This window comes from Canis lupus, chromosome 6, assembly GCF_011100685.1.
Source record: "Canis lupus familiaris isolate Mischka breed German Shepherd chromosome 6, alternate assembly UU_Cfam_GSD_1.0, whole genome shotgun sequence".
Lineage (NCBI taxonomy): Eukaryota > Metazoa > Chordata > Mammalia > Carnivora > Canidae > Canis > Canis lupus.
This window is the reverse complement of record NC_049227.1, coordinates 61,971,469-61,998,187: the sequence shown is the minus strand read 5'-3', so window position 1 is coordinate 61,998,187 and position 26,719 is coordinate 61,971,469. Positions and strand designations below refer to the sequence as shown.

Genomic DNA, 26,719 nt, shown 5'->3' with positions numbered 1-26,719 from the left:
AACATAAAACTCAGAAAAATGGAGCAGCAGAATATATTTTAAGAAATGAAAGGGGGGGGGGGACTAGATAAACATATTCTTTTAGCCAGAAGTGAGTCATGACTAATGAGTGTAGAATTAGTGCTAGAGTTCTATGCCTGTGTTACGATGCGAAAAAGCCACATATTCCAGAGGAAAAATATACATGATAAACAGCCTGAGTCATCACTTCTAATATTTAAAGTTTTCAAAGTCTCCATAAAATCTACATGGAATTCTTTTTACTTCCTTGTTCTTATATGGGCAGTGCTGCCTTTCCTCAAAAACCAACACACTCAAGATAATAAGAATGGATATGTTGAGTATATTTAACTACGTATTACAATCTTTAAAGTTCCCCTCTATAATATGAATAGGATATGTTCTAAAAGTTAGTCTATAAAACATATCCTGAAGAAACAAATGATAGTTTCCCAGTTTCCCAGAACATCCCATAAAGGCCTATCTAGGTGTCATTAAAGTGCCATTAATACAAAGCCACATTAAACATAAGCAACTCTTTTTAAATTCAAAATAATAATTACCAGGTACTAAAAAAAAGTCGTTTACATACATGCCCTTAATTCTCAAAACACTGTACAATATGTATCGTCTCTCTTTAATGATAGAAAATACCTTTAAAAAAATACTCAAAAGCCTGCTCACGTCATACGTCATAGTGGAGTCAGGATTTGAATTCAGCACCAACTGATTCAAAGTTCTTACTCCTTACCACTAAGCTATCCTACCTTTGTATGTAAAAATATATACTTTATATACTACATAGTATGCTAAATTTTCTATAGAGTTCACACCATCCATTTTAGCAGAATTAAGAGAAGGTCAACATAAGTACCACAGATAAATTTCCATAGGGGCAAAGAAAAAAAAAAAACATTCAATACAATGGTTTACAGTTATTTTTATACTCGGGATTGTCTGGATTTTAGTTTTTAATTATTTGTATAGGTTCCTAAAAATGTATTTGAGGTATACTTAATTTTTTTTTATAATTAATAACAGTTCACAGAAGAAAAGCTTGGCCAGGCAGAGAAGACAGAATTGGATGCTCACTTAGAGAACCTTCTTAGCAAAGCTGAATGTACCAAAATATGGACAGAAAAAATAATGAAACAAACTGAAGTGTTATTGCAGCCAAATCCAAGTAAGAAACTTTTTACATTTTCTACCTTACTGACTAATCTGATTAAAATGTAGTGTTTTTTTTTTTATGTTAAAAAAAGAAAAACAGGTTTTGATGGCTGTTAGAAAGCAGCCTTTTGGTTTATGGTTTTAGGGTGTTTGGGGTGTGGGTGTGCATGTGTGTGTGTGTGTGCACTTTTGGCAAAGAAGAGGGTGATAAACACCTCTTTGTATATCCTCTAACAAATTGGCTAATAGTTTTTCATGCCTTTGTAGAATCCTCTTGAAAACTCCATTTCAGGGAACGGCTTTTGTTTTTGAGAGAAAGAGAGAGTATGCTAGTGCCCCCTCCACCACCCCCTCCCCCAGAAGGAGAGGGAGAGAGAATCCTAAACTCAGTTTGGAGCCCAACTCAAGACCCAATCTCTGGAAACTAAGATCATGACCTCAGCCGAAGTCAGGAGTTAGCATTTAACAGACTGAACCACCCAGGTGCCCTAGGAGTGACTTAATTTTAAGAGTTAAGTGCTATGAGAATAAATTAATCTTCCTTTTTTTTACAGGGGAGAATTATCCCTAAATAATTAAGGGAAAATTATATGGAAACTCACATTTACCAATTATTTATGTTTATATTAAATTTTATATTTTTACATAAATTATTCCATTTGATTTTCAGACCACTCTAAGGTTTTTGAGATCACTCATCTCACTAATTTATCAAGTACGGTACACAACAATTGTTTATTACTTGCAAATCACAAGTTAGCATTTTATAGTGTAGCATAGCTAATTAGAAGTGGAAATTGAGTTAGAGTCTGTTGCATCCACAGTCTTTTCACTATGAGCTTTACACACCAAAACTGAAGAACAAAGACTGCAAATGGTTTCCTTCCTATTTTCCCCAGTGTTGTGAGCATGTTGTAAAATGCCATAAGCTTACTTTTAGATACTAATTTAAGTTCCAAGCTTTAAACTTTGTTGCTGTTCTACGAACCTGAAGCATTATGTAAAATATTAGTAATTCTGTACCATTTTAATTAAGTCATGGTAACCTTTTGAAATAGGCCTTTTACACTTTGAGTGAGGCCTGTTGTCTTTGGATACCATGTGGTATTTCTTACTTAATGTAAAGCTACAAATTACATACCAGGGCACCTTAAAAAAAGTAGTAGACATTTTTCCTTATGTTCCTTGCTCTGTCCAGAATTCTTCACATGAGTAGTCTGTCCTACATGTATTTTTGAATAGCAGACAAACTCATACACAATTGGTAAGCAGAGGAATTTCATTAGTACAAAGTTACAATGGGTCATATAAATACAATTTTAGGTAAGTGTGTTAAGTCTGAAGTAGTAAATAATTGAATTTTTTGTTTGTGCTCGGATTATAAAGTTACATAGATTATGAGTGGTCAGGCCCAAACCTCTTTCCTGTAAGCCCTGTTATTTTTAGGATATGATTTTCCAGAACCTAGGGTTTTTCAGGAATATATATGACATTATAGCAGCATTAGCCACATGTTTTTTAAGATTTTATATGGTCTATTGAACATTCACTTAAAGTATGCCAGATATTTTATTAACTGAATGAAGTCAGCATAGATTCAACTTTAAACTTTTGACCAAATAGGTAGAAATGCAAAGCTAAGTCTCAGTCAGAAATGCAAAGCTAAGTCTCAGTCAGAAAATGAAATTCTGAAATGTAGTTTAACCTCTTTTAAATGGTTGGTTATGTTTTGAACTGACTCATTTTGGTTTTAACTAATTTAAAGGTTTTAAAATTCCTGCTTAAAAACTTCTTATGCTGCTCCAGAGTCTACCACAAAACTGAGTGTTATTCCAACAACCTATTTTATGTATTATAATAAATGCTTATGCTGACTCATCAAGTGTTTGTGTTATTCGGTCAGCTCACTTTTTTAAGTTTTCAGTGCACAGTATAAAACTTCCACTTGTAGAGGAATTATCTGAGATGCTTAGAGGAACCTATTTTTTTTTTTAGCTTCTCTTTCTATTGTAAATTTGATTTATAGTTAATCATTATTTCTGGAAACTGACTTTAATCTCATTTGTCTCTGAAATACTTCACTATTAGGCAGCAGTGTGTGAATATTTTGTATATTACACTAAATAACATTTATTCAGATTTTACTGTTTTTTTTTCCTTTCCAAGTAAACTAGTGTTCTTCTATTGCTTTTAACCTATCTCCTGTTTTAACTTTATTTTTACTGGTGAAATCTTTTGAGTGAATACATACTGAGAGATTTCTATATATCTTGTATTTTAAACAAAATCCAATTAAGCCAAGACATCATGTTGCTGTTTTCTGTCTGTGACTGTTCCAGGCCTAGGTTCTATTCCTTAAATTCCCATGCCTATATTTAGACTCTAGGAAGGAGAGAAAGCATGTGAGCAAGCAAAAGCATGGTAAAAGTTTTAGAAGTGTGTGACTCTTTGGTTCTAATACATAATTTATAGCCATATTTTCAAAGCTGGAAATCCCTGGTTTTGAAATTGAAATGAACATATGTTCAAAGTTAAAAAATCAGACTCTATGAATGGGGTAAAGGTAGCTCACTTAGATAACTAAGTGAATACCAGCACTTTTAAAATCCCATAGAATACTCATCATATCATAGTTTTACTTTAAGTAAATATTTTTGTGCCAAAATATGTTACCAAATTTCTGAAATTTCTTAGAGCTATATAATATTCTAACATAAAAATTAAAAATCATGTATTAAGATATATATACTTTAAAAAGCATGCTAATTTCATGTTTATTTTACAGGGTGGTAAATGGGTAGTAGGGAAAAAACAATTTTTTAAACAGTTGTGCTTTTTTGAAATCATTGATAATTTTAAACCTTTCTCCTAGATGCCAGGATAGAAGAGTTTGTTTATGAGAAACTGGATAGAAAAGCTCCAAGTCGTATAAACAACCCAGAACTTTTGGGACAATATATGATTGATGCAGGGACTGAATTTGGCCCAGGAACAGCTTATGGTAAGCAAAAGGCAAAAAGATCTACTAAAAAGTACCTTTACTTTTAGATTTTTACTACTTAGAGACATCATTAACCTAATGATTTACCTAATATTAGTAGAATACATTTTAACTTCAAATTTTTTATGTTTAAATTTTGGATAAAGTGAGAAATACAGGTCACCAGGAAATATGAAGAGTTCAGTTTAATACCTAATATATTTAAGTATATATTATTAGAATTCACATTTATCTGTTCAGATCTAAAATGTTAAATGAATTCTTCACTTGTACTCCCATTGAATCTTGCAATCTCTGTTATAGTACTTTTGATATATTGTAATTTTTTTTTACATATGTCTCCTCTAGATGATTTTTTTAAAAGCTTTCTTGAGGGCTTATTTATTTTTATAATGAAATGCCTGGCTCATAGTATTTGAGCACACCACTCGTGCTTTCATTACACAATAATGTTAGAACCACAGAAATGTTAACAGTGGTATCTTTGTATATCTGGATTACATTTCATTCCTATTTTCCTCACATAATTCATATTTTCTATTATCATGTTTTATAGTTATGCCAGCTTCGTAGTTGCTGTGTTGACTTTTTAAATGCATTACTCTGAAGCCTTATTATCCCTCAAATCTAATTTTCTCAGACTATAAGACAATTTCAGATTTCTGTAACTTCTTTTCCTATCGTTCCTGGCTAATAATTCTCTTTTTTAAGACTTCTGTAAGAAATTGTTCCTTTTGTGGGTATGAAATGGTAGATAAATGATTTTCATTACTGATTTATAAAATAGTTCATAAATTCTGGAAGAAAATGAACTTAAAGTTTTAATAGTTAACATTATGTCAGAAGGAACTAACCTGCATATCGTATAATGAATGGCCTTAATCCGTTGACTAACTGTTGGATGTACAAATAAAACTTCTACATTGTGGTCTTCAAAAGGTACTTCTTTCAGAAATCTGAAAATGCTTAAAATCTCTATAGTTTTTTTTTTCTAAATTTTAACTATTAATTTTAGAAAAATTTTATACGTTAGACAGGTTTTTTGGTGCCTACTTGTGCCAGAAGCAGTTAGATGCTGGAGGTCATAAAGGTACATGAAAGATACCCAGCCCTTTTTCTTCACCAAGCTGAAGGCCTGGTGGAGCACGAACATTCAAAAGCCTTCTAAATTTTTTCCTTTTTTACTATGTTTTTAATCTGTTTTCATTTGTAGTAATTCTATTGACTGTACCCTGATTATTGGAATTGGGCTTTGTGAATCTATTTATTAATAACTGATAATAGCTAACAATCGAATATTTCAAGCATTGGTCTAAACACTACATATGTATTATTTCCATGAATCTTCACTTATATCCAACTTTATAATATAAATTCTGTGATCTCCACTTTGAAGACAAGGAAACTGAGTCTTAGATTACATAATTCATCTCTGATCATACAGCTAGTAATTCAGATTGAGATCTGTATCCAGACATGAAGCTCTTAACGACTATACTATCTTCCCTGCCAATCAGATCTAATCTCATCCTAACATAGAAGAATTAAGATGCAGAGTTAAAGCTTATTAGAGGTAGAAGTAGATAGAACCTTGGTCTTGTGATTGTTTTTCTTTTTGCTCTATTTTCCACTGTACTTGTCTTATTTAAACATTAAGGTATACCTGTTGCAAAACATGGATTTTTCTTTAACTTAAGATGCAAATTTACAATATTATTTAAAGATTCTTGAGGCCCCTGCATAATACAGAAATAAATTTTGACTTGATCTACTTATGAAACTAGTTTAAGCATTATGCTTTTCTAAACATATCTCCACTGTTTGAGCTGTGATTATAAATTTTTAGTGTATTCTCTTTTTTCCATTTATTGAATTGGTACAGTTAACTATGATAAGGACTTCATGGAACCTCTGTCATTTTCATTTTAGATATTTATAGTCTTAAATTTACTTTTAAAATAAAACTAACAACAGTTTATTCTCTTTGATTTTTTAAGTAAACAAGTGACAACTAACTTTAAAGCAGATCAGATTGCTGATTTTACTTTCTGACATTACCAGAAAATGGTAAAAAAAAATAAAAAAGAAAAAAAAACCCACCACTTTTTTCCTTTGCAGGTAATGCCCTTATTAAATGTGGAGAAACACAAAAACGAATTGGAACAGCAGACAGAGAGCTGATACAAACATCAGCTTTAAATTTTCTCACTCCTTTAAGAAACTTTATAGAAGGAGATTACAAAACAATTGCTGTGAGTTGGAAAATGTTCCCTTTTTTTTTTTTAAGTAAAATAATTTATAGATATAATTACACTTTTTAATGAGTGATTTGCCCTTTAACTGACCGGGTAGATGTAGTAGATTAGAAATTTAATCTAGCTAGTTTCATATTCAACAGAACACAAAACTAACCAAAGTAAAGAACTATTGAAGCTATATACTCCCTTTTTGGGCCCTGCAGTGTTACTGAGATTACTTTACATCAATTCTTGTTCATTACTAGCACTAAGATTTGTAGAGAATTTCCTGGAATTATTATGAAAATATGGCACAAAAATCTCTATAGTTATAGCAATATAGCTATTCATTTAAACTGGAAGCCAGAAACTTAATTACTATATTTCTGGCTGTTCAACTTCCTGTTGTTTGCATCCCTAGGAGTCTGTTATCATCTCTTCACACAGCTGTTTTATTGCTGAAGAAATAAATATAACTTTCTCAAGCCTAATAATTACTTTTTAGTGTGTGTTTTTTTTCTTTTTAAGCATTCGAGTGGAGATCTGGGTATTTTTTTTTCCTTATATGCTTGCAAGATTGTTCTTAATCAAAAAACTACTTTAAACTTTAAATTGCAGATTTCTTATTACAAAATATTCTAGAAATTCAGTGTGTTTACAAGGAATTTATCTCTGAGTAAAAAGTATTTTGCCTCAGAAAAAGGAAAAACCACCAAGTTAAATTATGACTTAAAAGATATTAGACTGTAGGATGAAATATGATATATGAAATCTGAGAATTAATAAAGGAAGCCGTGAATTTTTATAAACTTACCTATTATTTTGAAGTTCCCGTGAGTAATTCCAAGATGCCATGCTAATGTTTATTCATTATTTATTCTATAAATTTGAAATTCCCTTTTGGAGTAGAGTTGTTTTCAGTGCAATGGCACATGAAAGGAGCCTGCCAGTCCTTGAGGTAATCACTTGGGATATCAAGGAACTTTGACCTAGGCCCATATCTCCTTTACCATAGGCACATAGATAATCTGTTTGAAACACTTTACCAACCTGGGCACTACTGACATTTTGGGTCAAATAGTTCTTTGTTGTAGAAGCTATACTGCATTTTAGGATATTTAGCAGCATCCTGGCTTCTACCCAGTAACCTCTCGCCACCCCCAAAATTGTGACAATCAAGAAGATAGAGCGAAACATTCCCTGATGGCAAAACCGCAAAATGTTAAAATTAGTCTTTTAACATCACTGCCATCTTTCCCAGATTTCCAAGCATCTAGCATGTTCCATTATTTTAAAAGTAAAAACCATAAGAAAAAGGAGTCAAGTGTCCCTTCATAACAAATTTTGTAATCATTGCTCTTTGTTTATCAGAAGATTCATATATTTAATGGAGAAACATACTTTAAATATATATGTATGCCCTTACTGGAGGTTAGCATCATTACCCTTTATTTTTTTCTTTTCTATATTTATAGAAAGAAAGGAAACTATTACAAAATAAGAGACTGGATTTGGATGCTGCAAAAACCAGACTAAAAAAGGCAAAAGCTGCAGAAACTAAAGCTTCAGTAAGTAGTGGGTTGTTTTTTTTTTTTTTAATAGAAAACCATCTTAGATTGATAACTTTAAAATTTGTAAAATATTTTACACCTATACCACGCAAACTGCAGTCCATTACTGAGACTAGAATATGACTTTAGGTATTGTTTTTGTATTTAAACAAACTTACCAGAACTTAATGCATTCAAATCACTGCAAAGAAGTCCTATCAACAGGCAGTATTATTTCAGTGATATACCTGTTGCTAAAAAAATAAAAATTTAAGGGCTCCTAAAGCTGTATCATGTTCTTTTAAATATTCTCAGTGATGATGGCAAATATTCTTTTGGGGTAGGTTTATTATATTTGAAATAGGGAAACAAATAGTAATTAAGATGAGAATGAATCAAGTTTGAGATTGCTCATGTGTGTCTTAAACATTAAATTTGACTCCCTTTCCACATGTGAGTCAAATTGACTAAAGGAGTTGTCACCAAGATTAATTCCAAAACCAAACAGTTGGCAGCATTATTAAATTATTATTTCCTATAATTTCATAATCAGGAGAAAATGTTAGGAAAAGTAAGGATCATTTGTAAATAAGTCAAACTTCATTCAAAATGCCTAGAACAAAATCTCTTCATTCAAAATGCCTACATGTGCCCAGTAATGATTGTGGAATGAGAATACTGTCATCAAGTGTCAGTACAAAACTTTCTTTAACAAGCACTATCACAGACTAATGATAATCTACTTTTTTACCTGGAAATTTTCCAGAAAACTTTCAGATTGAACACCATATAAGGTCTTTCGGTTATTCTACATTATTTTACCATTGCTATTAAAAATGTGTGAGAACTGAAGGTAATGGTAGACAAATTTTGAAAGATGTTTCCTTTTGATACATCCAGAAAAGATCCTGACAGTTTTCCTGCACTGAGTATTGTTGAGTACAGATTTTTTTTCCATGAGAGTTTACATTTAAAATGAAAGATTATACAAATGGCTTTACTGAACAATTTCACTTATACACAGCTTTTCTAGAATTTATATATGGCATAAAGCAAATTTAACATAGTCAAATATTTAAAATACTAGTCTAGACAAAAATATACATTTCCTGATGGTAGTTGTGTTCTTTTCCCCTAGATAACCAACTTGTTTTTCTTCAAACTTTATAGCAGTAAGTCTGAAATACTTTAGAAAGGAAAAGTCCTCTTAGTTTATTATTACATAAAGCCTTGAGGCATGCCTATTTTTTTGTGATGTTTGGTGGTGGGGTTTTTTTCTGTATTTTTTGTTTACCTGAAGAATACAGAAAAATAGAAACCACTAGGAATTTGTGTTTGCTTTTTTTCTTCTTTGACACTTTTCCTCTTTCCTAGTTGACAGCTTGAAGAGATTACTGTAATCTCAAATTTTCTTTGTATTCACTTTATAAATTCCCATGGATTGTTTTGTAAGTGGTTATTTGTCTGCAAGTAAGCTTTTGGGACCTGTGCATATCAGCACTTTTTAAAAATTCAAAAAAATAAAAAATAAAAAATAAAAAAAATAAAAAAATAAAATAAAAATTCATTTACTAGTTTCATGTGACCTCTTTTTAAAGTCTGTATTTATCGGGGATCCCTGGGTGGCTCAGCGGTTTAGCGCTGCCTTCAGCTCGGGGCATGAACCTGCAGTCCCGGGATCGAGTCCCACATCGGGCTCCCTACATGGAGCCTGCTTCTCCCTCTGCCTGTGTCTCTGCCTCTCTCTCTCTCTCTCTCTGTGTCTCTCATGAGTAAATAAAATCTTTAAAAAAAAAAAAAAAAGTCTGTATTTATCAAATGTTTATTTTATAAAGGCACTTTCCTGAGGAATTCAGAGATAAATAAGGCAAAATCTCTACTGCCCTCAGTTCACAATCTAGTATACTAGATTGAACTTTTTGATGACTTAGCCCTGCCAGTAAAATATTTATGCCTGTACCCAGCATTGCTACTTTACTAACTTGTATTTTATTAGTTAGCTAGCATGTTGAAGAATGGTAAAACAATATCAGAGGCATTTCTCAAAAATACAATTGAATAGAAAGAAAACCTACGTGATTATTTCACAGTGAACAAAAACAGTTTTGAAAATAGTATAAAACTTATGTCAAAGAAGCAAAGACAAAATTTCTGCATTTAAATTATAAGGCACTGGACATTCATTAACCTAGCTTTAGTCTTACATAAATTCTTTTAAATTATTTTAGATTTCTGTTAATGGGAAGTTAAAAAATCATCTGGTTTCACAGCTCTCTAATGATTAGAGGTTTAGACCTCAGTTTTGGGTATACAAGTGTAGAAAGCGCATCTTCAAGTAAGACAGTATTATGAATGTTCCTCTGCCCACTTAAACATTTCCACAAATGTCTAAATGTTTTTGTTTGTTTTTTGTTTTGTTTTGTTTTGTTTTGTTTTTAATTCATGAGAGACACAGAGAAAGAGGCAGAGAGAGAAGGAGAAGCAGGCTCCATGCAGGAAGCCTGATATGGGACTCTATCCCAGGACCCTGGGATCATGCCCCGAGCCAAAGGCAGTCGCTCAGCCGCTGAGCCACCCAGGCATCCCAATGTCTAAATCTTTAATCTGTAAATTGAGCACCATCATATAACTTAGCCTTAATACAAGAATTTAAAGCTCATTAAAAATACAAGGATTGACATGCCTTTCATATTTCTTCAGTATGCCAAGACCTAGCTGAGACTAACTGAAAGAGAATGTGGTTGAAGGCATCATACGTTCATAAAATAGAAATGATCTTTGAATAGGAAAGTTGTGGATAGGCAGAAGGGCTTTCGGAGGTGAAAATTTAATAAAATTGTAGGTAACTGTGGCAGTTTTTAAAATGATGTGTTTTCCCTAAATGATTCTAATATAAAACCAAGCATCAACCGTGTTGTCTTTAAAATTTTGAATCTTTTGAAAAAGTTGAATAGGCACCGCTATGTGAAATTCCATAGAACAGCATAGTTTTGTTTTGTTTTGTTTTTATTAAATAAAAAACCATTTTATCAGCTCTCTTAATACTTGTGTGTTCTTTAATGTGAAGAAGTAATATGTTTCACTGTGTTCATTGGTATAATGTGTTCTTTGTCTCTTACCTATGCACTTAAGCAACTAAACTCAGCTCGCCTTGAAGGAGATAACAATATGGTAAATTTCTCTTACATGCTCAACTTCCTGCATGTAAAATGGCTGAAGGTTTGTTGGCCTACTGTGTTTTCTACATCTTGAGTAAAGTGCCTTCTCTTGCTATTATCTGCCTGTAAAAGTCTAAAGTAATCAAAGCCAATGAATTCATTAGTCCAACAAAAATTACAGGGAATACTAGTTGAAGTAATACTGGAACTTGAAGAAAAGAAATTTTGTGTTCTAATTGGGCAAATATACTAGCTATGCCAAATTCAGATCATAGAATATGAATTTATATATAAATATTTAGTGCCTTTTATACCTAGTAAAAGACAACCATTTAACTGGCATTTTGTATTTTCACATTTGGCAAAGAAAATTAACAAAATTTACTTAGAGAAAAGTGTAAAGTTTATAGATTTACTTTTTCAATATCCTCAATGTTTACCTTAATTTTTACCCAAACTCAACATAGAATTAATTTCTTCTGCAGTTTCAGGCCAAGACATACCACCCGCCCCCTCACCTACCCCTGTATCTCTGTTGTAATAGCAAGGACCATTCCCTAACCAGTACTAATTTACTCAAAAAAGTTGCAGAATAGTGAATGCATTGGGCCAGAATCAGAAATGAGAATTGTTATGTAGTACCCAATATATATATGTTGAGGTTGATTTGGGGAAATTTTTGAGATGTTAGTAATTTTAATATTTAACAAAATAGAAATTCATAAAATCTGAATAGAACCCAAAAACTCATGGCCAATAAAGATTTATAGATGGTAGTGTTTGGCATTATTCTCCTAGATACAGTACTTCCATAAAAGTGGTGTGGAATCTGCAATACAGTTAATAATAAAGTCACAATTAATTGACTGCTTTTATTCCATTAGCATTGAGCTAAAAGGGGGGAAATCCATGTAATAGGGAAGTTTATGTACAGAATATTGAAAATACATTTTTGTTCTAAGCTACTACAATTATTGAAACCCTGGCTAAATTAGAACTTTCCTTAGATAGCAAGAGAATGCATTCATTTATTTCCATTGTCCTATGTGTAGGTGAATGAAAAGTGTGAGACTATTTCAGTCATTGGTAACTTCTTTTATAAATCATAGGTTTCCTTTTATTTTAGGTAAAAATATCCTAAACAATTAGTAAGACTTTGTTTCACTTATTAGGGATTTGTTTTGCTACTGATGTCATCTACTTATAGTAAGATGGGTTTAACTCTGGTAATTTTAAATTCATTATATCTCACATTTATTGTGCCCCAAAGTGGCTATTTTGTCTATCCTTGCTTTATTTTAGTTTCCTAAAATTCTAGAATTTTAGACCTAAATGAGAATTAGAAATTGTTTAGTCCAAACTTCTCATTTAACAGATGAGAGAACCACAACTAAGAGAGGTTAAGTATTCCCAGTTTTAGAAAACCATTACTTAGTAACTTATAAAATAAGTATAAGATTCAAAAATCAATAGTATTGATATATCTAAAGGCATACTTTCACAGTATGTTAAGCTGTACTGATTTAGTTACTACTATATTAATGTGATTCAGGAAAAGGAAAGTATACTCTTTTAGTTAAAATAATTACATTTTTCTATACTAAGTTGTAGAAAATGTTAAACTCCACAACTTACTTTCATGCTCTATATTTTTCTCTAATTTTTAATGCTGGCTAGATTTGGGCAGAGGAAGTGACAAAAGTAAGTAAATTATTAAACCACAGAATTATGAAACAAGAATTTAATTGTCATGCATTTAGTAAATATTGGACAGCAGCCAGGGGGCCAGTCATGGTCTTTGTTACAATGTCTTATGAAATCTGAAAATTATTTTTAGAAACCTCAGATCTGTTTGCCTAGTAGTAGAGTAGTTCCACAAAACAGTGAAACAACGCTGCAGAGATGTGCTTTGCACATAGTCTGATAAATACTAGGTACAATATTACATTAAGAGTAATCTTTACAATGTCTTGCCAGAAGACAGTTTAAATACTTGGTTTACTTATGTGACAATTATGTAAAATACAGTTTACACCATGTCTTGTATATTCAGTGATTGAATATATGTCACACAAATGAATTTCCTGGGTAATTGAAGCTTGTGCTCTCCAGCACCAGAGCTAAGTCTTCTGTCACTTTATTTGAAGATATTTTCTATTTAACTACTCCACTAAATACAGGATAGCGTATATTTAATTTTATGTATAATTAGGGTATGAATGTGTATTATTGTACTGTGTAACAATTAGATCCATTGTTTGTTTTTGAAATATGTTGTCTCCTCTCTTAGTGTCAGACTCTCACTTCTAGAAGCTGTCCATATGACTGCTACTGTAGTCCCTCTTTCTGTGTGATCATTTCTTATCTTCTCTAGGATAGAAAATAAAATAGTTAAGCAGGAATTTAAGGAATAAGGTTATGACTTCAGTGCAGGTTTGTTTCAAATACTACTTAAGGTCTTCAGAAGCATTTTTTTATTTGCTCCTCCTGTTCAAGTCTACCAAAATTTGACCTCCAGATGTGGATGTGGACAGTGCTGAAGATTGAAGGCAGGTGGTAATTGTGGCCTCTGACTCTCCCCCCCCGCCCCAACATTAACTTTTTATTTTCTGACTTTGTAGGATTGCTGACAGTATAATCTATTCCATGTATAGGTTCTGGGGGTTTTGACTCTGTGAATTGGAAATCCATTGTGAAATTTTTGATGCCCACTCTCATCACCCTTTGTGAAATCCATTTATCAACTTGGTTACAGTTCTCCTTTGGCCTTTGATTCTTTTTCCTGAACCCTTTACCTTGAAAAGAGGTCAGAGATAACGTGGAAGAGAATATAGGTTGAACAATAAAACCAGGGTCTCTGGGATCCCTGGGTGGCGCAGCAGTTTGGCGCCTGCCTTTGGCCCAGGGCGCGATCCTGGAGACCCGGGATCGAATCCCACATCGGGCTCCTGGTGCATGGAGCCTGCTTCTCCCTCTGCCTGTGTCTCTGCCTCTCTCTCTCTCTGTGACTATCATACATAAATAAATAAAAAAAAAAAAAAGAAAGAAAGAAACAGGGTCTCTTCCACTCTGGTTAGCATACAGATACACCAAAAGACACCTGATCCTGCAGTCTCTGTAAGTGTAGGAAGTATGTGCTATAATGGGGGGAAACTCATGAAAACATGTATTTACTATATGTGTGTAAAACTTAAGAATATATCAATGTATTGGGGAGATTTTTCTCTTCTGTACTTCTCACTTCTACCTTTTTTATAATTTAAAATATATGTAAGGTTAAAACTTTATATTCCTTGAATAGTTTAAGATTTTTTAAGCCTTTAGAAAAAAAAATAGCAGAACGTCACAATAAATGCCTCAAAAGTGTGACCAAAATTTCTACCTTACAGTTACCCATTCCTGATATCATAGATCAACAAATTCTTTCCATTTTTTCAAGTTACAGCCTCAAAGAATTCTTGCCTCCTGAACCCAAGTTATGCTGTCATATACTCTGGCAGGAACATCTTTTCCCTAGAACTCTGTCTCTTAACAGTATAACTATGTCAGAGAATGAAGTCTTCTGGAGGACAGAATAAAAACCCTTTAAATTCGTTTTCTTTAAACCCTTTTTATCTTTCTAGTATGGATCATTCTCTAAGTAAATTGACTATGCCAAACCTATTCCAGTTACCTCTACCTCTCAGATTAATTATGATCTTTACGTGTGTCAGAAGTAGAAATAGTTTGGGAGATTGAACTACAACCACCCACCCCAGGCATACATTGAAACTTGTTCAAGAAGTGAGATTCATTTCCTGCCTGTCATTTACCTTTTCTAAATACAAATTGTGCAGAGATCAACTTCCTATGCTTTAAATATGGTGCCTTTCTTCATAATTAAATAATTAATTGTTGCTCAAACATGGAAGACTGCCCCTTATCCTTTGTGAGATTACTTTTATAACTTTTTATTCACTGTTCTTAACTAAAACATGTCTACTTCATGCTCAAACTTCCCAATCTGTTACTTAGTTCACTTGCTTACATCTTACACAGAAATACTGCCATTTAGAAGGATTTTCTGCCTTTTCTCCTAAAAGACATTAAATCAGATTGTACTTTCAAGGTCAGACCCACATGGAACTAGTCTTGTTTACCTCGAAACTTCAATTATTTTTGGTTTACTATAGTTACTTCTATTAAAACCTTTTTGTATTCAAGCAGAACAGTAAATAATGCAAATGTAACGCCGAAGTGATTGGTTTTCCTTTACACTTAGGGAGATCATTGATTCTTCTCTTGTCCTGGGACTTGATTTTCTACTTTATACTAGCTTCTAGATGAAGCTTACTTCAGCCCTGTTATCAAAGTACCATGCATTCTGGCTTCAGTCAAGTAAAATTTAATTTTAACTCTTGAATTATTGAGTAATTCAAACTTATTTCCATAAATCCAGTCTAGTGGTCACTTCTTAATCACCTTTGCAAGGTCTGTTGCCAGTGGGATGAGAATGATTAGAGCTATGGATATCTGTTTTGCTGTTACTTCCTTTTTGAATGGCTCACTAAGTTAACTATTGCCACCAAAGGTTGAAGGAAAGAGAGATGGGGTGTGCAAGAAAAAGGTTTAAACCTAGTTTTTATACATACTACAGTCTTGGTAATACTTTAATTACTTGGATGGGGGTGCTATTTATCCTGAAGGGTAGTAGAAGATAGCATTATTAATGACATTATCACCAATGATGCCCAGTGTGAGAGGTTTTACTTTTCTCTTCGTCATTTACTACCAACCCACTCTGGGTAAAGGTTTATCCCAGGACAAAGGATGGTTTTTTGCCAGTATTTACTATTTTGGGGTCCTATTGATTTTTTTAGTGAACAATTTTGTCCCAGCACTGAACCTGTACCAGAGAGCTAAAGCTGGTAATAGTGGTGTGCTATTATATTCACTGCTTTCCAGCCCTGAGGTTAATGACTTCACCTTGGTAGCTTGAAATGAGCTGTGGTTGGAGTATTTGTACCATGAAAATCAGCACATTAGAACTCCCCCACCCCACTCCCAGCCAGTTTCCCAACACACTACTGATTAAAGGTTCCCCCATAACTCGCAGAAAAACCCTGGCATATCTTGTAGATAATAGTGTATTTAAGACATATTTTATGCAAAGTTCAGAAAGAAAACTGAAAAAAATGTCATTTATATAAGAAAGAGTCCTTTGAAATAACCTAAGAACTGTGTTCTAGAAACAATATGTTTGGTAACTAAACAAAGGAGGTTAAAAGCCTATGGCTTCACTCTGAAGTTTTTTTCATTTGAGATTAAAGACTATCCTTAACTTCAAAGTAAAATAGCTGTATTTAAAAAAAAGCAAAATAGCTGTAGTAATAATTGAAAATTTTTTGAAATATTTTGTACATATAAACTAGTATTCTTAAAATGTTAACGACAGTATATTGATTATTCCATTGTAGTGTTTCTAGGCTTCTATGTATATGCCATTAAGTTTTGACATTAATAGATTCTTTTGAATGAGGTACTGGTAAGGAATTGAGTAATGTATGTAGAAAAGCTAAGGTGGGAAAACAGGGACAGTTTAAACACAAAGCAGAATCAGGGAATTGCCGTCTTCTCATTTAGGGTTTGCTTGGGAGATTTTTAAACTATTTAAACAAATGTACATAAAATGGAATAAGTCCTCTAATAAAATTCTAAAACTGTGTTCCAATTTAAGTCTGAACAGGAATTAAGAATAACTCAAAGTGAATTTGATCGTCAAGCAGAGATTACAAGACTTCTGCTAGAGGGAATCAGCAGTACGCACGTGAGTGTTCCACTGGAAATTGATATGAAGCAGAAGACTTTGATGGTCCTAAGGCACTTTGAGGGGGAAAAACTGAACTTCTTTTTTACTCATTTATGAAGGAAATTTGAATTGTGGCCCTTTCCAACATATATGAAGCAATATTTTAAATTTTTGTTGACACCTCATCACCTAGTTCTCCCACTACCATCAGATCCATTTGTTGGTTTTTGTTGGCTCTGTAGTTTGTTCTTACCCTGTTGACCGAGGTCATCCTTGATAAGCCCTGTAGTAAAATGCTAGCTACTGGTGATTCTCCCTGAATACATGTTATGCTCTGTTGCCCCTTGGAATTCAACAGTTTTAAGTAGATTATGGAGCTAAAAAGTAACTGTAACTTTCCTTTACAGGCCCATCATCTCCGATGTCTGAATGACTTTGTGGAAGCCCAGATGACTTACTATGCACAATGTTACCAGTACATGTTAGACCTCCAAAAACAACTGGGAAGGTTGTAATTTCCTTTTCACACATGAAACTTCTGATAAGAGAAGAAATTCAGATTTTTGCATATGAACTAATAATAGAGGTGAAGATTAGAAGAATTAAAGGCTTATATTAGCTTGCTTAAAATCGGACCTTTTTCTTCTTCTTCTTCTTTTTTTTTTTTTTTTTAAGGAAAGTAATTGTTAGACTTGTGAGGTAACCAAACCATTTTGAGTTATCCTAGTACCCAAGAATTTAAAGGGATGAGAACATAACTTAGGTGAATACTTTTTTAGTGCTATCTAAAAAAAAAACTTAAAAGTGGTTGAAGTTCACTTCTCAAATATCTTCCAGTTAGTTGAGGAAGATTAGTTACATGACACTTACTTGCCATTAGAGATAAGCTAATTTATACTTATTCATTACTCACTTGCTCATTGTTTAAAAAAAAGTTTTAGAATAGTCTATAAGACCTCAAGCCACTGATGTAATTACAAAATTATGTTATAATATACTTTAAAGCAAAATGATAGCACATAACATGCATAGCTCAGTCATTCATTCATCAAATATTTGTTGAATACCTGTCATAAACTAGGCAGTGCAGTGTTCTGTAATCTAGGTTAATATCAGCAAACAGTAGAGGCAAAATTGCTTACCCTTATGGAGCTCACATTGTAAGGTGACACTAGAAATAAAATGATGTACAGGACCTATAAATCATTTGGTTTACTATTGATGGTCTCTGCTAGGTCTAGATAGAAATACCTTTAAATACCTTTTAAAGGTATTTAAAGTCTAGGTAGAAATAAAAGCCATTCGCAGATAGGACAGGTGGTAAGTGGAAAGGTAGAAGTGCAGTTTCCTGTGAAGGACATCTAATTGTGACTTAGGTGGATCTGGCAAAGTTTCACAGATGAAATTACTTTAGTGGGAATAATCTAGGTGAAGGAAAGGGGCCAGGATGAATACTTCAGACAAAGAACATGTATATGAAAAGGCCAGAGGAAAGAGTGTGACAAGTTCAGTTTGTTCTAGTTGGAGCATACATAGTATTTGAATTAAGAATGGAATAGTAAAAAAAAAAAAAAAAAAAAAGAATGGAATAGTAGATGAGGCTACAAGAGTGAAACAGGGTCATGTCACCAATGCCCTGTAAAATAAGTAAAGATAAGGAGTTTGAGGTTCTTTTTAGTGAGGAACCATTAAAGCAAGGGAGTTATATGTAATATTTGAAGAAGTATCAAGGGAAGTTATTTTTCAAGGAATAACTTTTTTAAAAAAACATTTTGGTGTTCTTTTCTGCATATTAATCCTTTAAAACTAGACCTAGAACAAAATTTAGGCACACCCAGAAAACCAATTTTAGATCTTAAAGGTGAATTGTAACTTGATACCATTGATTATTCCAGTATTTATAGAAGATTTCTACTTCTGTGTATTTGAAGTTTTGTTAATTGTACTCAATATCCAACAGCAGAATACCACTTTATTCCCACATGATTACTACTATTTTAAGCCCAGAAAGCCTTAGTACTTCCTTTTTACTTTGTCCTCATACTCTGTGAGCACAGCAAAAGGATTACTGTTGTTTCCATTCATACTTGCACTCTGCTTAAAGCCACACAAATGCTTGGAACTCTGCCATTCAGACAAAATGCTTGTTATTGCACTTTTTGGATAAGCTCAAACATTACAGAGTGAAATGGGAGCTGTTGTTCTAGGGAAGAAAGTCTAGCTTATCTCTGTGCTAGAATTGGATTACTGGTAAAGATCAGTCTTAGGGAATTTTAGGTCTTTAATATTTCAAGTTATGCTAATTCAGATGCAGAACTGGATGGATCATCCAATTCCACACTAATCCAGGAGCTGTTTCTGAAGAGTAGAACCAGGTTGTAATGTTAATGGTTATAACAGAGTATTGGTAGTAGTAGTAGTAGTAACTGAATAACAGCAATCAATTAGGAAGGGCTCCAATTGTCCATAGGCACTCCTCTAGACACCTCATATGTAATATGATAATCCTCTCATTGGTGAAGGTAGGTATTAGTATCCACATTCTACAGATGAGGAAACAGAAACACTAGTCACAAGATTAATAAATGTATTTTATTTTTAAATAATTGGAAGGTTTTAATATATCAAGCTACAGTGGCAGAAAGTCTATAGTTTTTTAAATGTATCAAAAGTTCTTAGAAGGTGAAGATGGTCTTTCGGGGTTTTATTGTTGTTTGGTTGGGGGATTTTTTTGTTTATTTTTATTTCTACCATAACTCCCCAAAATTGACATAGGTAGATTTCAGTGGTAAACAAGGACTAATTGTACTATAAATTTGCAAGTAAAATTCCATGGGTAAAGACTTCAAAAACCATATATTATATGGGAAACGAGCTTTTTTTTTTTTTTAATCTTCAGAAATATCTATACTTAATCACAACTGAGAAACTGAGTTCACTGAGGAAGAAATGTATTTCTAACTTTAGAGTAAAATCTGAATTAGAAATTAGGAGGGGTTTTTTGTCATTAGCACCCTGTTATCCATAGGAAACATTTGCTTTAATTTTTAAAAATGCACTGTTCCAGGCATGAAGGATACAATGTAAACAAAACAGATCAAATCTCTGTCTTGAACCTATATTCTATTTGAGGGTAGAGGGAAGAAGAAAATATGTATATGAATTATATAGTATATTAGAAGGTGACAAATGCTATGGAGAAAAGCAGGGAAGTACCTTGGTTTGGGGTAGGGGTTTTATACATACTAGATAGGGAAGACAGACTTGAAAGATAAGAGGAAGCAAAGCATGCAGAGCATTTGAGAGAAAATGCTTCAGGAGAGGGTACAGCAAGTACAAAAACCCTGAAGCAGGAACACAGCTGTAATGTTCAAGCAGCAGCAAGGAGGGCTTGGCTGGAGATGAATTGAGGAAACAGGAAGCTGGGACACATAGAGCCTTGGTCTTTACTCAGAGATGAGGAGCCTTTGGAGAGTTTTGTGCTAAGGAGTGATATGATTCAGTTAGCCTTTAATAGGATCAGTCTTGGTGCTCTGTTAAAGATAAATGTTAGAGGGCATGGATGGAAGCTATAACTGACCTGTTTGGAACTGATTGCAATAATTTAGCGAATAATGCAGTCAGGAGATGATGGTGACATGGATCAGGGTGATTGTGGTAGATGTGATAGTAGCGGTCAAACCCCAGGTGTATTTTAAAAGTAGAACCAGCAGGATTTGCTGTCAGGCTTCATTTATATGGGGTTTAGAGGAGTCCAGATTTACTGCAGGTATTTGGCCTGAACAACTGAAAGAATGGAGCTGTAGTTAATTAATTAAAATAGGAATGTCACAGGAGGAGCAAGTTGGGGTGGTATATCACCTCAGTTTTATACCAGAAGCCCAGTTTTAGACATCTGAAGTTTGAAATATCTATTAGATATTTAAATGGTGATACCCAGTTTTAGGATATGCAGGACTAGAGTTTAGGGGGTAAATTAGAGAGTAGTCAGCATATCAAGGATATTTAAATCTGAGACTAGATGAAAGATTGTTAGTATAGGTAGAGAAAAGAAGAGGGCTTAGGGCTGAACCCTGCAGTACTCCCAACACAGTTTAAGGAAGCAGTGGTAAGGAATGAACAGTGAGGTAAGATGTAAGGTGTGTGTGGCCTAGAAGTCAAGTGAAGAAGATACAGGAAGGTAGAGGGAAAGGATCCACTGTGATCACTATATAGGTCAAGTGTAATGAGGAATGTTAATAGACCATTGGATTTAGAACATTGAAGTCATTACTGACCTTGACAAGAGTAGTTTGTGTAGAACAATGGAAGCGAAAGCTTGTCTATAATGTAAAAGAATAGAAGATGGACTGTGATAAGTTTAGATCAAGTCTTTCAAAGGAGTTCTAGTGTAAAGAAGAACGGTTAAATTAAGCAGTAGCCAGAGGAGAAAGTGGGTCTAGCAGATTTTTAAGATAGGAGAAATAAACCTATTTGTAAACTGATAGGAATGATACAGTACATGGAGATATATCATTACATGGGAAAGAAAGGGAAGAATTGCTAGATAGCCTTGAGAGGAAAAAGAATGTGAGGTTTTTGTTCAGAGGTAAGGAAATTAGCCATAGACATGTAGAGAGCTCATCTGTAGTAAGAGAGATGATCACAAAAGCATAGGTGTTTTCTGATCTTTTTCCTCAGTTAAAAAGGAAGCAACTTAACAGCTGAGTATAAAGGCTAGTTCTATTGCTAGAACTTTGAGGTTGGTTAAAAAGATATGAAATAGGGGACCCTTGGGTGGCTCAGCGGTTTAGCACCTGCCTTCGGCCCAGGGCACGATCCTGGAGTCCCGGGATCGAGTCCCGTGTTGGGTGGGCTTCTAGCATGGAGCCTGCTTCTCCCTCCTCCTGTGTCTCTGCGCCTCTCTCTCTCTGTGTCTATCATGAATATATAAATAAATAAATCTTTTTAAAAAAAGATATGAAATAGCTATCAGAAGACTGGAAAGTGAATGGACTAGAGAAATGTAGTGTTAACTTTTCCCTTTAAAAAATATGAGACAGAATGAACTTGTGAAATTTGCCCTGTTCTCCCATTGAGTTTTCATTATGATAATTATTAGTCATAATAGAGTATTTGAATCCCCATGTCCATAAAGGAATGGCATTGTTTCATCTTAGTGTCTTAAGCTTGTGGTATTGATTCTGGACATGTAGAAATTCCATAAATATCTGTAATTTGAATTAATAAAAAAAGTGTGATCGGATCAGTTTTACAAAAATGAGTTTGGCTGTTCAAATATTTCTCAAAGAATTAACTTGAGAAAACTTTACTCTTGTGATAGTATCTAATATAGAAGTAGTTTTTCGTTCATATTTTTATTTAACAACTCACCAAAAAAATAATAACTCACAAAGGCAGGAACAGATTAATAAATCATACTAGTAAAGTTTTTTGGAAGTGTTTTAAGGATAAGCTTATTTTTTTCAGGAAAAAAATAACATTTTTTTAACCTATAAAGCCAACTTTGAAAAACTTTCAAGGACTTCTATTTGAAAAATACCTGAATATTCTCTTTTATAATTGGACAAACAGGCATAAGTTAGATAGGGCTTTGTCATTAAAATATTACTGACAACTGTAAAGCTTTAGCTAAAGTGGAAGTTGGTAGAAAGTAAACACTGCCACCACGTGGTGGCATTCAGAAGCTCTGGTCACTTGGAAATCGATAATGGGCCATTTTCTTTTCAACAGTTTTCCATCCAGTTATTGTAACAACAATCAAACTTCTGTGGCACCGGTGCCATCTGCTTCATCAAATGTAATTGGTTCTTCCACCTTGACTTCAACGAGTGGCCTAGTAATCGCCTCTCCTACCAACCTTAATGACCTCAAGGAGTGCAGTGGCAGCAGGAAGGCCAGGGTCCTGTATGATTATGATGCTGCAAACAGTAGTGAATTATCACTTCTGGCAGATGAGGTGAGTAATATATGAGTATAAGAAAACCTGTATCATAGATTGACATACCATCTAGTATTATATAATAAAATACAAATTCCTCATTACTTATTTGCAAATAGCTTATCGTGAATGCTTTCATATATTTCAGATGGTTATATTGACATATTAGGACAAAATTAACTACTATATAACAAAATAGAATATCACAGAAATATTTAAAGCTTTTAACTGCTAAATAACTAGATTTCTAAAACTGCCTCTAATAAAATCCTTTCTTTTAGCAAAATTGATGTTTAAAGAATTAAAATGAATAGTTTAAACAGATTACAGATCTAATTAGTCTTCAATGTACTTATTTTTTAACATAGTTAATAACTGGAAATATTTTTTTTGTAGGTAATCACTGTGTTCAGTGTCGTTGGAATGGATTCAGACTGGTTAATGGGGGAAAGGGGAAATCAGAAGGGCAGGGTGCCAATTACCTACTTAGAACTGCTCAATTAAATAGGTGGACTATGGAAAGATTACCCATCGTGACACCAGTATTTATATACAATTAACTCTAAATAAAACAGGTTTAAGTATCTTCCATGTTAATATTCTTAGGAGACTGAAAAGAAAATACCAGCCATCAGAAACCAGCCTTTCTGCCAATAAAATTGCATGGTAAATATTTCATTACAGAATTTATGTTAGTGCTTTCATGCCAAGAATGTTTTCTTACAAAATTCTCTTTCTACTGAGGTTTCACTAATAAGCAGCTTCTACTTTTGAGCTCCAACTTAAAGCAGAAGAACTGTTTTCTACTGAATTTTTCATTAATGGCAAGCTTTTTCTTTTATGTAAAATAAATTTATTGTGAATTGATATCAGTGACTCATTTTTTAGGTATGATTAATAGCCAAAGAATAAAATTAAAATTTGTTTTAAACTATTGGCTTAAACAGAGCTCTAGGATATAAGTCTCTTTTGTGGAAAATATTTCTGAATGTTTCCATAAACAGAAAGGCAGTTATATCATGTTTACCTTGTTTTCCAACAGAAACTGAATTATTTCAATACTATATCTCAGTGGTTTATTTTGGGGGTCTTGGGGGTTTTATTAAACACTACTGAATGATTTCTTCTAAATTTAAGAAAAGCTAGTCCTTGCAAAGCATTACAGTATTACTCTGGTATATTTTCAGTGAAGGTTCTAAAACCACCTGGATCAAGTTCAATTCGCTAATCAATCAATGTTTTTTTTAAGATTGTTCAGTTGGCACAATTTAATGCATAATCAGAGATCTGCTAAGAACATACTTCAGTAAAGAGAATTTGTTCTTATGGAACAATCCTTATCAAAAATATGGATTAGTGCAACTACACTTATAAAGGAAAATTATATACAAACGATACACTTTCGGTTACTCTAATTTTGAATATTTATTAATGAACTTTGGTTATATTGATCTGTGTCTCTGGTTATGAAACGCTAATGAAATTGTTAGTGCCACACTTGCAGTCAGAAAATTGCTATTTGGACCATTGCTGTGAATCAGATTGTTTCCATGTTAGGACTTCTGCATTCATTCTCATTCACTCATTCATCATTCATTCATTGTTGAGGGCCAAGCACTGTGCTCATCAACTGGGGATACTACCTATATCCCCAAGAGGCACAGCCCTTTTCCCTTGCAGACCTTAAGGACCAGAGGAGAATCCAGAAAAATAAGCAGTTACCATATAGCAAAATCCATGTCATGGTAGAAGAAATATGGGGTACTGTGTTTGGGAACTTTGGGAGTCACCGAATTCGGATTTGGGGAGTGGTAGCTGGTTTGGAGAGGAAGTATTCCAGATAGAAGGAAAAAGATGTGCCAGGCCTGGAGCCCAGAGAATGCAGCATATTCTGACAATTAAAAGTAGTTCAGTCTGGCTTACACATGATGTGCTAAAGTGTAGTTCATCCAGAGAATGTTAATGTATTGAAATATTTTTTTGGTACTGAAAAAAAATGATGAACACTTAACACAAAAGGTATTTTAAAATGTTTAAGAGCTCCTAATAAGAACTTTGTAAACGTGTTGATAATAATCTAATTCACAGTCCAAACTTTAACAATAGTTGTTACCCTCTTATTTCTGTGCTGAGACACATTCCTCTGCAGTTTTATAATTGTATAAAGACACTTTGATTCACAGTGTGAATCACCATACTCTTAACCTGAAAAGCTGTTCAGGCTGGTTAGCTATAGCACCCAGTGAGTGAGCTCTTTATTTCCCCAAAAAGGAAGTTCTACAGCCAGCCTAGTGTACCATCTTTTATGTGACATGAGTCCAGGTGTAGGTTCTAAAAGAGCATGCACAAAAACCAGGTCAACTTAAATAGCAACTATAAATTAGGTTTATGGGAAGGGGAAGTAGAATAGTAAAGGGGGGGAAGTACAGGTACTGGAGTGAAATTGCCCTGCGTTCAAATCCAGTCTTCTCACATCCTGTGCTCTTTGAGTTCAACTTCCAACTTTGCCTAATGTTTCCTTATTAGTAAATAGGAATAATAATTATGCCACCTTAAAGTTGATGTGAAGACCCTGTAGCAAATGTTAACTTGTATGATAAGGCATTTTTAGGGAAAAGTTTGACACAGAATAGAAACATTCTATAAATAGTTTCCCTTTGTTGGCCCCTGTAGTTTCCTGACCAATCCAGATTGTAGGCCTGGTTTATGACTATACCAGAAATAGCTTTTATACCCATGCTCTTTTCTGCTTATCAACCCTATCTTCTACCCCCTTTAAATCAGGAATTGCATAGATCTAGGTTTAACTTCACCATAGCCAGCATGAGTTGTTACCAGAACCTTCTGTTTTCCATCAAATCAATGTTGATTATAATAACCTAATAATGTGCAGTAGTCTTCAATAATGTTAAGGTTCAGATGCTTCTTGTGCCTTTGTCTACCACAAATCCACGATAATATGTGGACTTGTAATTACATTTACTGCTTTTTATTTTAAAGGGGTTTTGTGTGGTTGTTTTGGGGGGTTTTTTGGTTTTGTTACTTGTGGGCTTTTTTTTTTTTTTTTAATTTTTATTTTTTTATGATAGTCACAGAGAGAGAGAAAGAGGCAGAGACACAGGCAGAGGGAGAAGCAGGCTCCATGCACCGGGAGCCTGATGTGGGATTCGATCCCGGGTCTCCAGGATCGCACCCTGGGCCAAAGGCAGGCGCTAAACCGCTGAGCCACCCAGGGATCCCTCTTGTGGGCTTTTTATTTAGGTTTTGACTTACAAAGTCATGGGTTTAATTTTTACTCAGGTAAAGCTCCATAAAGGTTCTTAGGCATGGAAGAAAAGCTTGGGAAGGCTAATAATTCATGTTGCAATTTAAAATTATTTAAATAAGCTCTGTGCCCCTGAGCTTAATCTAAGAGTGTAGTAACATGTGAAGGATGCACATACAAATGAAATAATAAACTGGGAAATAATTGTAGGCTCTTATACAGACAGAAAAAAATGACTGGATTGTCTCTACATTTGTTATCCATCTAGCCTAAAAGGTCATGGTATTAAATCGTTTTTTATGGTGCTAATCAGAAAAATTCATATTGTAGGACATTAGGTCCCACAAATGGGAATGTGCCTCGTTCTGAGTAGCAGGAGAACTAAGAAACCTGAGGCTAGGGTTGCCAGTGAGTGAGGCCCGTCCTTACAGTCTGCTGTTATCCACCAGCACAAAGGAACAGAATGTGAACGGAGGAGCTGGTGTGGGAGGGCAAGTCTGAGATACACTGGGAAAGATGACCGTGCAGGACAAGAAGCAACCACTTTGTTTACTCAGACCCAGCTTACCTCCATGTGTTGACTGGATTCCTCAAAAATCTCTTCCCTAC

The 26,719-nt window shown here is 33.9% G+C and overlaps 1 protein-coding gene across 6 annotated transcripts in view; it reads left to right on the top strand.

Moving 5' to 3' along the window:
* Positions 1-23,779, top strand: part of SH3GLB1 (SH3 domain containing GRB2 like, endophilin B1) — a 33,007-nt gene extending 9,228 nt beyond the window's left edge. For 3 of the 6 annotated variants that reach the window (XM_038541466.1, XM_038541470.1, XM_038541471.1), the window contains exons 2-11: positions 1,042-1,183; positions 4,043-4,171; positions 6,290-6,423; positions 7,884-7,976; positions 11,091-11,177; positions 12,794-12,817; positions 16,833-16,922; positions 17,312-17,412; positions 22,638-22,863; positions 23,242-23,779. In XM_038541466.1, coding sequence (XP_038397394.1) covers positions 1,042-1,183; positions 4,043-4,171; positions 6,290-6,423; positions 7,884-7,976; positions 11,091-11,177; positions 12,794-12,817; positions 16,833-16,922; positions 17,312-17,412; positions 22,638-22,863; positions 23,242-23,349 — 1,134 coding nt within the window. In that variant the 3' untranslated portion in view covers positions 23,350-23,779. The remainder of the gene's footprint in view (positions 1-1,041; positions 1,184-4,042; positions 4,172-6,289; positions 6,424-7,883; positions 7,977-11,090; positions 11,178-12,793; positions 12,818-16,832; positions 16,923-17,311; positions 17,413-22,637; positions 22,864-23,241) is intronic. The other 3 variants (XM_038541468.1, XM_038541467.1, XM_038541469.1) reach the window with 3 other exon arrangements.
* The last annotated feature ends 2,940 nt before the right edge of the window (positions 23,780-26,719 follow it).